The sequence below is a fragment of the Bufo bufo genome, chromosome 4 (genome assembly GCF_905171765.1).
Source record: "Bufo bufo chromosome 4, aBufBuf1.1, whole genome shotgun sequence".
Taxonomy (NCBI): Eukaryota; Metazoa; Chordata; class Amphibia; order Anura; family Bufonidae; genus Bufo; species Bufo bufo.
This window is the reverse complement of record NC_053392.1, coordinates 101,844,386-101,857,405: the sequence shown is the minus strand read 5'-3', so window position 1 is coordinate 101,857,405 and position 13,020 is coordinate 101,844,386. Positions and strand designations below refer to the sequence as shown.

The window sequence follows — 13,020 nt, the reverse complement described above, 5'->3', positions numbered from 1 at the left end:
CGATTTTCCAGACCAGAGATTAGCAGATCTGGTGGTCATTCTGCTCTTCCCTTACTGCACTAAGCCGGGTGCTGATCCAGGGTTATTGTCACCCAGCTTTCCTAGAGACAGATATGCCAAACACGTGGACATAGTGATAGGATTGGATAGTATGGCTTCTCGTTTTCTTTCTATCCATGTGCCTTCTTCTGGAGCTTTTTACTCCCCCTGCTCCATGAGATGGCGGTGGAGTCCCCGTCCTTCTATAAAGATATTAAAGGGGTTCTCCTTAGTGAAATCTCTCGCCGCGTCAGGGAGTCACCGATTATGCCGAAGGCCCTGATGACCGAAGTCGACAGGATCTTCTCCACATCACGGGGTCGGACGCCATAGAGACACTCTAGCTATGGTGAAACTACAACTCCCAGCATGCTCCATTCATTTCTATAGAGTTCTGAGAACAAGCGAAGCAAGTGTGCATCTTGGGAGTTGTAGTTTTACCACAGGTGGAGTGCCGGAGGTGAGCCATCACAGGCATGGAGGCAGATATTGTGCCAGGGGGATTGGAGTCTGAACCAGACAGTGAATCTCCGGGGGTCTTAGGGTACTTTCACACTAGCGTTATTCTTTTCCGGCATTGAGTTCTGTCCTAGGAGCTCTATACCGGAAAAGAACTGATCAGTTTTATCCTAATGCATTCTGAATGGAGAGTAATCCGTTCAGGATGTCTTCAGTTCAGTCCCGGAGAAAATACTGCAGCACGCCAAAATTCCAGAACAATTGCTGGAACCGGCATTCATTTCCATTGGAATGTATTAATGCTGTATCCGGTACCAAGTGTTCCGGAAAAACAGATCCGGTTTTGCGGTCTACGCATGTGCAGACCTTTAAAAATGTGGAAAAGATAAATACCGGATCCGTTTTTCCGTATGACAACTGGAGAGACGGATCTGGTATTGCAATGCGTTTGTCAGACGGATCTGCATCCAGATCCGTCTGACAAATGGTATCCGTTTGCATACAGAATGCTGGAATCCAACAACGCAAGTGTGAAAGTACCCTTAGTTATAGACCTATTAGCAACCAGCAGCGCCGCGGCCTTCTCGCTGTTTACCGCAGGCCCAGTGACGTCACGACTAGTATCTTGAGGGCGGGGCTAAGCTCCATTCAAGTGAACAGAGCTTAGCCGCGCCCAGGCAAGTTGATACTAGTCGTGACGTCACTGGGCCAGCGGTAAACAGCGAGAAGGCTGCGGCGCTACTTCCAGCGCCGCTGCCTTCTCAAACAGCTGATCGGCGGGGGTCCCGGGTGTCGGACCCCCACCTATCAGATGCTGACGATCTATCCAGAGGATAGATCATCAGTTTAAACAAACTGCAGAACCCCTTTAACTCTTGATGTACATGCCTGTGGCTGAAGACTGACTTGCACTAAAAAATCTGAGTAAATAATATAATGACACGATGTACAATAATGCAGGAATGAGAATCAATCCTATATTAATAATGTAATAAAATATCTGTATGATAATTCATTCCATGAGGGTGAGCTGTGTTTAAGGTAAAAATCCAGAAAGCTTCTCTCTCCAATAATAATTTTTTTGTACTTGTTTGAAAAATGTATTTTTTTTATGAAGAAATAAAGAATCATTGATTTTAGGCTACTTTCACATTGGCGTTTTGGCTTTCCGTTCGTGAGATCCGTTCAGGGCTCTCGCAGGCGGTCTGAAACGGATCCGTTTTGCCCTTAATGCATTCTGAATGGATAAGGATCCGCTCAGAATTAGAGTTGTTGCGATACCAAATTTTTGATTCGGTTTCGATACCATGAAAAAGTATTGCGATACTCGATACCATTCGATACCACGCGAAAAAAATAAACAAAAAAAGCCACGTGCATTCCTCATTTTTAAAAATGGCGAATCGCGCAGTTTTTATTTTATTTTTTCTGTTCCGGCATTCACCACCTAGATTTTTTTTTTATATTTTAATAGTTTGGACTTTTCTGACGTGGCGATGTAATATGTTTATTTATATATTTTATATGTGAAATTGGGAAAAGGGGGGTGATTTATACTTCATATTTTAGTGGTTTTTTTTTTTTCACTTTTTATTTAATAACTATTTCCCCCCTTAGGGGCTAGAACCTGGGATCTTTCATCCCTTTTCCTATTCACCCTGATAGATCTCTATCAGGGTGAATAGGACTCCACACTGTCCCTGCTGCTCTGTGCTTTGTGCACACAGCATCAGGGATGTTACCATGGCAACCAGGGCTTCTGTAGCGTCCTGGCTGCCATGGTAACCGATCGGAGCCCCAGGCTTACACAGCTGGGGCTCCGATCAGAAGCTGCCACTGCACCACCAATGAGGGGGAGTGGAGAGGTCCCTGTGGCCACTGCCACCAATGATTTTAATACTGGAGGGTTGAGAGGGGCCGGCGCACTGTGCCACCAATGATTTTAATGGGATGGGGGGATTGAGGGGGGGGGCACACTGCACCACCAATGATTTTACCCCTTTTATACAGGAGGCGGGTACTAGCAGATCACTGCCGCTGATCGCAGCTCCCTGTCAGGGGCAGGGTGCCGGCAATGCGATTCTGCTGCCGGCACCCGCCTCCTGTATGTGTTAAAGACTGACTACTGTATATGAGTCCAGACTTTCACTATTAGGCCACACAGAGCGGCGCCCAGCGATGTCTCAGCACTCACCATTTAGTCCTGGGCGCCGCTCCGTTCGCCCGCAGTGCCCCATTACTGTCTCCTCTCCTGCTCCACATGCTGCTGATTACTATCGGAGCGATGGGAGGAGACATCAGCTTCACTAGTGGGCGTTCCTTCTCCCTGGCTGTAGCGCTGTCCAATCGCAGCGCAGGGAAAAGGAACGCCCACTAGTGAAGATGATGTCTCCTCCCATCGCTCCGATAGTAATCCTATCATTGGTGGCGCAGTGCGCCCGCCCCTCCTCCGCCCCTCCTCCGCCCCTCTCTTCTCATTGCCGCCCCTCCTCCACCCCCTCTCTTCTCATTGCCGCCCCTCCTCCGCCCCTCTCTTCTCATTGGTGGCAGCGGCAGCAGCACAGGGGGAGGGAGGACAGCTTCCTTCTCCCCGTGCTGCTGAGAGAGAACATGAGCGCGCCGATAGCAGCGCGCTCATGTTCAGAGATACTAGACTGCGCAGCAGCGCAGCCCAGTATCGAAAAAAACGGAAATCCCGGTATCGTATCGATACCGGGACAAAAGTATCGATTGGGTATCGAAATTTCGATACCCGCAACAACCCTACTCAGAATGCATCAGTTTGCCCCCGTTCCATCTCCATTCCGCTTTGGAGGCGGACACTGCTTGCAGCGTTTTGCTGTCCGTCTGACGAAACTGAGCCAAACGGATCCGTCCTGACACACAATGTAAGTCAATGGGGACGGATCCGTTTTCACTGACACAATCTGGCAGAATCGAAAACGGATCCGTCCCCCATTGACTTTCAATGGTGTTCAAGACGGATCTGTCTTGGCTATGTTACAGATAATACAAACGGATCCGTCTGTGCAGATCCATGACAGATCCACACCAAACGCAAATGTGAAAGTAGCCTTACTCGCTGGATCCCTTTGGACATTTTTGCTGCATCTATAGCATGCTGCCTGCACGTCTATCACCATGTTCAATGTGACAGGTTCTCTTTAAAGGCTATATTCACATTTGGGGACATTTTTATTACTGCATTAATATTATTTTTTTTGGTCTTTTGTTAAAAATTGTCGACAGTTTTTCCTCTAGATCTTTCACGGTCAGAGCATCTACAGACTGTTGCACTCTTTTTCACACTGAATCCGCCACGGAGCTCCTCTGTTGCTCTTATCCCTGAACTCCTGACAGCTCATATATCCTCGTTATAGCTAAATTACTTTCAAACTTTAGTGAAGAGCGTTTAGGAGCTGTCAGGAATACAGAGACAAGGGTTACAGAGCGAGCCGTCAGAGCAGCGCCCAGGGGGATTCTGTGTGCAGAGACTGACAGTGATTGCTGTAGAGGAAAAACTGTTGACAATTTTTAGCAAATGCGAAAATGATGCAATAATTTAGAATTATTTTGAATTCCGTGAAAAACATGAGATGACCTAGGAGTGGGCAGTGATATAGATTGTCTATATCGCGATAGATGACCATGGAGCGGTAGTGGCTTGAAGAAGCTTCTCACTCACCGCTCCGTGGTCTCCCGACTCTGCACTGGCCAGGGCCTGACGCGCACCCTGCAGGAAAGGCAAGTATATTAGCAGGGGCCCGTATCTACCCGGTAGGGGGGGCGGCGGTTGGGCAAATAAAGTAGCAGCACACCACTAAATGCGCTAAGACTGAGCGAACAGGTGAATATGTGAACGGGGTCAAATGCATGACGCTATAATTTACTGCAAAGCAGTGAAGAAGCTCTTAGCGCATATTATTGATCAAAAATATGTCGGGCCCACCTACCAGACGACAAGGTCGCTTCTTATCAGGTGGGACCTACTCTAACACGGAGGGTCCAGCTCCATTCTTACTCTGATTAAAAACAGAGATATATATATCTCTATCTCACACATAATTCAAATAATATCGCAATATATCGCCCAGCCCTAAGATGACCTCAATATCGCGATTCATGTCGACTGGGCAGAACACAATCATACAAAAGTGGTTAAATGGGTATTCCGGTTGGTTAGCGCTATCCCCAGAATATCAGATTGATGGTGATCCTACCACTGGGACCCCCACCAATCACGAACACGGGGGCCCGTGCCCCCTGCCTTACCCTGAAACGAATAGTGTGGCTGCTCCATTCATTTTATAGGAGTTCGGCCTCATGCACACGAACGTTGTTTGTTTCCGTGTCCGTTCTGTTTTTTTTTTTTTTGCGGATAGGATGCGGACCCATTCACTTCAATGGGTCCGCAAAAAAATGCGGACAGCACAATATGTGCTGTCCGCATCAGTTTGTCTGTTCCGTAGCCCCGCAAAAAAAATAGTGCATGTCCTATTTTTTTCTAGTTTGCGGACAAGGATAGGCATTATTACAATGGATCCGCAAAAAAAACGGATGCCATACGGAACGTCATCCTTTTTTTTTTTGCGGACCGCAAAACATACGGTTGTGTTCATGAGGCCTTCCAGAGACGACCCAGCACTGTGCTATCTCCAGAATGGTCACAGCAATTAATGTGCGACCGACCACTCCGGTCATTTCAGGGGGGGCGTAGTGGATACGGGGCTCTTGTGTCCGGGATGGTGGTCCCAGTGGTAGGACCCCCAACGATCTGTGAATAGGGGATAATGTTAACCACTTTTTTGTATGATTGTGTTCTGCCCAATAGATTTGAATTGTGATGTTGACGTCGTCTCTTATGTTTTTCGTGGACTTCAAATTACCGGCCATGTTTCCCCCCCCCCTTCCTTTCACTCCGATACATGGGGTCCCAGAGTTATGCCCCCCTCACATTCATGACATATACTATGTATGTGTTTGATCAGAATACTCTTAGGGGGAAAAAAAGGTAACAGGTTGCCCTAAAAGTAAGATGGCCTCTGTGGCAGATTTGGCGCACGGTATATTCACACGCGGCAGATCTGTTGCAGAAATGTCTTCCTTTGTCCTGATTCCTCCTAACGGGGCAGTCAGAAGTATACGGTAGGTGCTTGTTGCAGAAATGATTCGGTAACCGACGTATGGAAGTCCTGGAAGTGTAACCAGACATTTATGGTACATACTGCATATTCAATATATGCCATAAATACAGTATTTAATTCGGTAATACCCCTTGAAGTTGTATTTTCGGCCCTTGGGATTGGTTCAGTCTGACAGTGTGGCCCCCCTGCTGTAAGGGGGGCAGTGATCTGTGGTCTGTTCAGTCTCGGCCTACAGACAGACATATTTGATAATGCCTGTATAGCAAAAAGTTAGAAATTGTGAAATTGAGTTGCAGTCCCTTAATTTGCTAATTGACTCTTGCAGGAAACATATGCCGCTCTCCGATAGCGGAAGCCGTATTTAGAAAGCTGGTACAGGATGAGGGAGTATCGCACCAGGTAAGAATTGATGTGATTGTGGAAAAATTCTCAGGAGAGTTGACAGATCCCAGTTAAAGGGGGTCTTTCAGCAGTTTGGACCCCTCAGAACTGGTGACAGCGCTTTGTAGATAATGGGAGCAGTGAAAGCATACCTGCAGCAGGAGAGCCCAGGGCCCTGAGCGCCATGGCACCATCTACATCGTAATGCTAGGAGGATTCAAATTTGAACTTCTTAGTCATTCCACCTTCATGACTGTTTCCCCGTCGCCTTTGCAGTGCTGTCAGCAGTTTTGAGGAGGAAAACTGCCAATCGTCAGTCGGGAGCTCATGAATATCAGGACTCCAGAACAAACCTCCGATCACATAATAAAGCGGACTCTATTCATGAGAGCAGCGCCTCCTTTAATATTCATGCATTTGTTTTCTTGAATTTTTTTATATTTTTGTTTCTGATGTCTCAATTTATCCCAGCAGACAAAGCCCTGTGCACAGTCCCCTAGGCACCCTTATCCTGCAGAAAGTCTCTGCTGAAAAGTTTACTTTTCTAAAGGACCAGAAATGTTCCACCAATGGTCCGATCTCATGGAATATCATCATCCATGTAAACCTGTAGTTTAGAACCACTTTAGTTTCCCTAACTTAAGACACTTTTTGGGATGTCCTAATAAGCCACCATGAATCTCGAATGCCGCGCAGACTTGTCTGCACTGCTCGCCGCTGTGTTCCCCGCTGCTTGTTAGAAGACTCCTCTGTAGGGTGCTGATAACTCAGTAACCACAATTGTACAGGGAGAAGCAGCAGCGGTGCAGGGACCAGGAGCGCCGTGGGGTGAATATATTCCCTCTGAGGGGCCCGGCACATGGGGGGGTTGTTTATGATATTGGATAAGCCCTTTAGAACTGGATAGGTCACTAGTATCTGATTGATGGGTGTCTGTAACCTGGGACCCCCCCGATCAGCTGTTTGAGAAGGTACTGGCACTCCTGTGAGCGCCGCAGCCTTTTTGGAGGGCCGCAGGTTGAGCATCCCTGCTGTACAATGTACAGCAGCTGTCCTTGGTATCGCGCTCTGTTCACTTCTATCTGGTTGAGCTGCTCCTTGGCCACGTGACTGATGAATGTGATGTCACTGGCCTAGGGAAAACAGAGAGAAGGCTGCGTGTCTTCTCAAACAGATGATCTGCGCGTGTATCGGGTGTTTGACCCTCACCAATCTTAATGCTGATGACCTGTCCTCAGTATACGATCTCGGAAAGCCCCTTTTAAGGCTAAGTTCACACGTGTGTGATCCGTGGCCGTATTTCAGCCCGCAAATCGCGGGCCGCAATACACGGCCACAGTTCCGTGTGAATTCCGCATCACGGATGTGGACCCATTCACTTCAATGGGTCCGCAAATCCGGAATCGCGGAACGGCCGCACGGGACGGGACCCCTCGGAAGCACTACGCAGTGCCTCCGTGGGGTTACGTCCCGTACTTCCGTTCCGCTAAAAGATAGAACAAGTCCTATCTTTTTGCGGAACGGCCGGATCGCGGACCCATGGCTGACCTACGGCCGGCGATCGTGCATTGCGGCCCGCTATTTACGGGCCGCAGCACAGGCACGGGTCACACACGTTCGTGTGAACTCGGCCTAAGACTACTTTCACACTGGCGTTTTGGCTTTCCGTTTGAGATCCGTTCAGGGCTCTGACAAGCGCTCCAAAACGGATCAGTTTGCATTGTAATGCGTTCTGAATGGATAAGGATCCGCTCAGAAGGCATCAGTTTGCCTCCGTTCCGTCTCCATTCCGCTTTGGAGACTGACAGCAAAACACCGCCTGCAGCGTTTTGGTGTCCGCCTGATGAAACTGAGCCAAACTGATCCGTCCCCATTGACTTGCATTGTGTGCCAGGACGGATCAGTTTTCACTGGCACAATAGAAAACGGATCCGTCCTTCATTGACTTTCAATGGTGTTCAAAGCGGATCCCTCTTGGCTATGTTACAGATAATACAAACGGATCCGTTCTGAATGGATGCAGACAGTTGTATTATCTGAACAGATCCGTCCATGACGGATCCGCACAAAACGCGAGTGTGAAAGTAGCCTAACTTAAAATGATGTAGTTGACTAGAAGGATTTAGATAGGGAGGGTGTTAGGATGTTTCAGGTGAGTGAGGTACGACGGTCAGGATAAAGGGGTCTCGATGCTGGCATGCTGTCTCTGCACCGCCCTGCCGCACAGGAAACTGCAGACATCTCGTCTCTTGCACCCTCCTGCGTTCTGCATGCTGCGCAGCTGCTACAAGAACATGTAACCCCTTGTGTCTAGTGTCTTCCTCACTCTGCACTCGCTTTGCTTGTGACAAGCTGGACTTAAAGCGAACCTTTCACCTTATAAACTAGCAACAGTACCTTATAGATTATCTTGAGTGTGTTGTTATCCATGTTAGTGCCGCTTTCCTGGGCTCTTTATACTTCAAAAAATCGTCTTATAAACTTCACATTCTGTGCTCCAACAGTCATGCAACCAGTCAAGGGGGTAGCCCCTCCATCTCCTTTGGCCGTACCGCCCCTGCCCTAACCCCTCCTCTATGCTCCTTAACTGACAGCCGGCTCAGTCGCCGGGACGGCGCTTCTGAAACCTGCGCATGCGCCGTCCTCCTGATTCGCCGCGCGATCCCGTGTTTCTTGCTGACAAAAGCGCGATCATGTAAGAGAATCGCGCATGCGCATTACGCAATGCCGGCCTGTCTGCTCTCCTGTCTGCTCTCCCTCCCTAATGTGCGGCAAGTCTACAGTGATCACGTGGGGCACTTTGAGCATGAAGATAGTGGAGCGCGCGCACATTAGGGAGGGAGAGGAGACAGGCCGGCATTGCGTAATGCGCATGCGCGATTCTCTTACATGATCGCGCTTTTGTCAGCAAGAAACACGGGATCGCGCGGCGAATCAGGAGGACGGCGCATGCGCAGGTTTCAGAAGCGCCGTCCCGGCGACTGAGCCGGCTGTCAGTTAAGGAGCATAGAGGAGGGGTTAGAGCAGGGGCGGTACGGCCAAAGGAGATGGAAGGGCTACCCCCTTGACTGGTTGCATGACTGTTGGAGCACAGAATGTGAAGTTTATAAGACGATTTTTTGAAGTATAAAGAGCCCAGGAAAGCGGCACTAACATGGATAACAACACACACAAGATAATCTATAAGGTACTGTTGCTAGTTTATAAGGTGAAAATGAGGTGAAAGGTTCGCTTTAAATATGTTTGATTTATTAGTTTGGCGCATGGATGTCAATTGACGCAGGGCACCGGGGCAACAGCCCCTTTGTGCCAGAATGTTGTCAAAACTTGGCTTCAGTTTAGACTAAGTATGTGTTGGCATGAAATGCAGCACTTGTCTGCTCCAAAAATTAACTTGGACATCACTTTCCCCGTGCCTATTTCTAAATGTAAAAGGGATGGCCACTTTCTAAAAATATTACTAAATGTATCCCAAACCCACTGCCCATATATAGACCTCATTCATGGGGCACAAGATGGCGGCACTCACACGAATCACCTTTTATGACCTCTTTCTCGGCTATCCTGAATGCACCCTCGTTTGCTTAAGTGCTAGACACTCGTCTCCTGCTTCTGCATGTCAGCTCTTAGCTTAGCGGAGCAGGCACAGGCAGGAGCCCACTCCGCTAATCCTGGCTTAGTACATGTGCTATGCCAGGAGTTAGTAACCCTCCGGGGAGCATGGGCAGGAGCAGCAAAGTACGCTCATGCCTGTACTCACAGCGCTGCTGCAGCCCATTCATAAATTTCACACTCCGCACAGTTTTCTGTACACTGTGAATGGTGCGCTTTAGGGAGGAAAAAGTCTAATAAAAATAAAAAAATTTAATAAATAAAGTATATGAGAATTTTTTTTTTTTTTTTTTTTCCCTAAGGGCATTAGGGACATCATTTAAAGTTGATGCAAAGGCTTAGTTACTCTTTAAACATGAAAGTGTGAGTTAGGCTACATGCACACGACCGTATGTGTTTTGCGGTCCGCAAATTGCGGATCCGCCAAAAAAAGGATGATATTATAGAAGAAATCCCAGCAGTCGTGTCTTGATAGTATGATGTTTTTTTATTGCATCAAATCGATGTGTCCTACACCCAGGACGCGTTTCGGCAAGCATGCCTTCATCAACAGGTGAGAATATGCTCAACAAATACAGGTATATATAAGGAAATAATGTGCCGCCTCTCATGACGTCTCGCCCACAAAAGGGCGGAACTAATTAAACAACCACTTCATGTAATTAACTCAGCAATATGTAGAAAGACAAAGAAAACAAATGAATCGGAGTAACCTGAGTAAATATATATCCAAATACCATATTGTCAGGTGTGGGATCCTTCAATGGACCGTAGATGTCTGAAAAAAGTATAAATATAATGAGATCCTAAGTCTTATGAATGAATAAATAAATCACATATCAAATATGCATGATCTCATAGTCCCTATTTAGGCCCCTCGGATACAAAGTGTCCAACGTATGGATCCAGTAGGCCTCTGGACGTCGCAATAGCCTCTTAATGTCTCCACCACTTCCTTGGTCTTTTAATCTGTTCAAGTATCTGGAACCTAAGTAGAGCTATAGTATGTTTGTACTGATCAAAATTGGACGGGATGGGTAACATGAGATTTTTTGTTCTAATTGTTGATTTATGTTTTCCAATGCGATCCCTGATCGTTTGTGTCGTCTCCCCAATATATAACAGGCCACATGGACAGTTTATCAAATAGACCACATTAGTGGATTCACAAGTGAAAAAACCTATGGGGAATGGTCGTCCATTATGAGGGTGATAAAAAGTGGGACCCCTAATTATGTGGGAGCACTGAAGGCAGTGCAAACATGGAAAAGTGCCCTTGCGCTGTGTTGTCAGAACTCTTTGTTTTAATGTTACTTTCGTACTCCCTAAATCGGCGTGCACAAGTCTATCTCTATAATTGGGGTTTCTTTTATTGCATATCAGAGATGGATTTTTGAATTCCTCAATCGAGGGGTATGCCTTCCCCAACAAATGCCAATACTTGTGTATGATATTATCAAACCTATAATTATAGGGATGATACTTGTGCACAAATGCTAATCTAGATGGTTTTATGACCACGGTTTTGTCTAATTCTTTACTCGTTTACCTCAAAATTGAGGGAGGGTATTAGGGATCGACCGATTATCGGTTTGGCCGATATTGAGGTTTTTGAACGTTATCGGTATCGGCATCTATTTTGCCGATATACCGATAACGTATTGGGAACACAGAACGCGCTGCTCTCAGCGCGTTCTGTGTTCCCTCCGCAGCACAGGGGAGAAGGAAGCAGTGTCTCCTCCCCCTGTGCTGCTGCTGCCGCCAATGACAGAAGAGAAGACAAGAGGAGGGGAGGGGCTGTGGCCGCTGCGCCACCAATGAAGATAAGCCATTCATTCATATACAGGAGGCGGGAGCTGGCTGCAGAATCACATAGCCGGCTCCCGACCTCTATGAGCGGTAGCTGCGATCCGCGGTAGTTAACTCCTCAGGTGCCGCGGATCGCAGCTACCGCTCATAGAGGTCGGGAGCCGGCTATGTGATTCTGCAGCCAGCTCCCGCCTCCTGTATATGAATGATTGAGAGACTTATCTTCATTGGTGGCGCAGTGCGCCCCCCCCCCCAAGCCCCCCAGTATTAATCATTGGTGGCGCAGTGCGCCCCCCACCCCAATCCCAGCCAATAGTAAAAACATTGGTGGCGCAGTGCGCCCCCCACCCAGTATTACTCATTGGTGGCAGTGGCCACAGGGTCCCCTCTCCCCTGCTCCTCCGATCGGAGCCCCAGCAGTGTAAGCCTGGGGCTCCGATCGGTTACCATGGCAGCCAGGACGCTATTGAAGCCCTGGCTGCCATGTTCAGCTCCCTGCTGCTGTGTGCACTATGCACAGAGCAGCAGGGACAGTGTGAGATCCTATTCACCCTGATAGAGCTCTATCAGGGTGAATAGGACAAAGGTTCTAATCCCTAAGGGGGCTAAAAGTTAGTGAAAAAAAAAAAATACACATTAACAGTAAACAAAAAAAATACACATTAACAATAAACATATTAATTTTCAGCAGATTTGTGTAGGAATTATTATTTTTTTTCAAAAATGAAAATTCCCAGAATATCGGTATAAATTATCGGCTATCGGCCTGAAAGTTCACAAATTATCGGTATCTGTATCGGCCCTAAAAAATCAATATCGGTCGATCCCTAGAGGGTATCCCCTCTCCTCAAACCTACTAGTCATCTCTTTTATCTTAATTGTTTGTACATTCGGATCAGTAACAATTCGTTGCACTCTCTGAAATTGAGATTTTGGAATTGCCCTCTTTAGGGATGGTGGATGAAAACAGGAGAAGTGAAGAATGCTATTTCTGTCCGTTTCTTTTCTGAATAAATTAGTTGATAAATTGCCAACCTGGTCCTTAATTACTACTGTATCTAGAAAGCTCACCATATGATTATCACAAATTAATGTGAACTGCAACTCATCGTATACATGATTCAAATGGTCAAGGAAGGCCAATAGGGTCTCACGTGGCCCTGCCCATATGCCAAAAATGTCATCAATAAATCTTTTCCATACGAGGCTATTATTTAGATACCATTCGGTATTGTATACATAGGAATCCTCAAAACTTGACATATACGCATTTGCATAGGGCGGGGCCACGTTTGACCCCATCGCGGTCCCACGTCGCTGTAGATAGAGGTTACCTTCGAACATAGAATAGTTCTCATACAACACAAGATGTAAAAGCTGTAGAAAAAATTCTTGTTCATTTTTAGTGTATTGACTTCCATCCAATAAGGATCTCACTGCTTGTATACCCCTGATGTGGTCAATCGAGGTGTACAAGCTAACCACATCAATAGTTACCAGAAGGCTGTCTGGAGGGATGGATTCTAGTCCAGCAATTGTACTGAGAAAGTGTTGTGTGTCAGACAAAAAGGATTTA

The 13,020-nt window shown here is 47.1% G+C and overlaps 1 protein-coding gene across 2 annotated transcripts in view; it reads left to right on the top strand.

The window, feature by feature from the left end:
- Window positions 1–13,020, top strand: part of ACP1 (acid phosphatase 1) — a 44,645-nt gene that overhangs the window by 333 nt on the left and 31,292 nt on the right. For both annotated transcript variants that reach the window (XM_040427592.1, XM_040427591.1), the window contains exon 2: window positions 5,968–6,041. In XM_040427592.1, coding sequence (XP_040283526.1) covers window positions 5,968–6,041 — 74 coding nt within the window. The remainder of the gene's footprint in view (window positions 1–5,967; window positions 6,042–13,020) is intronic.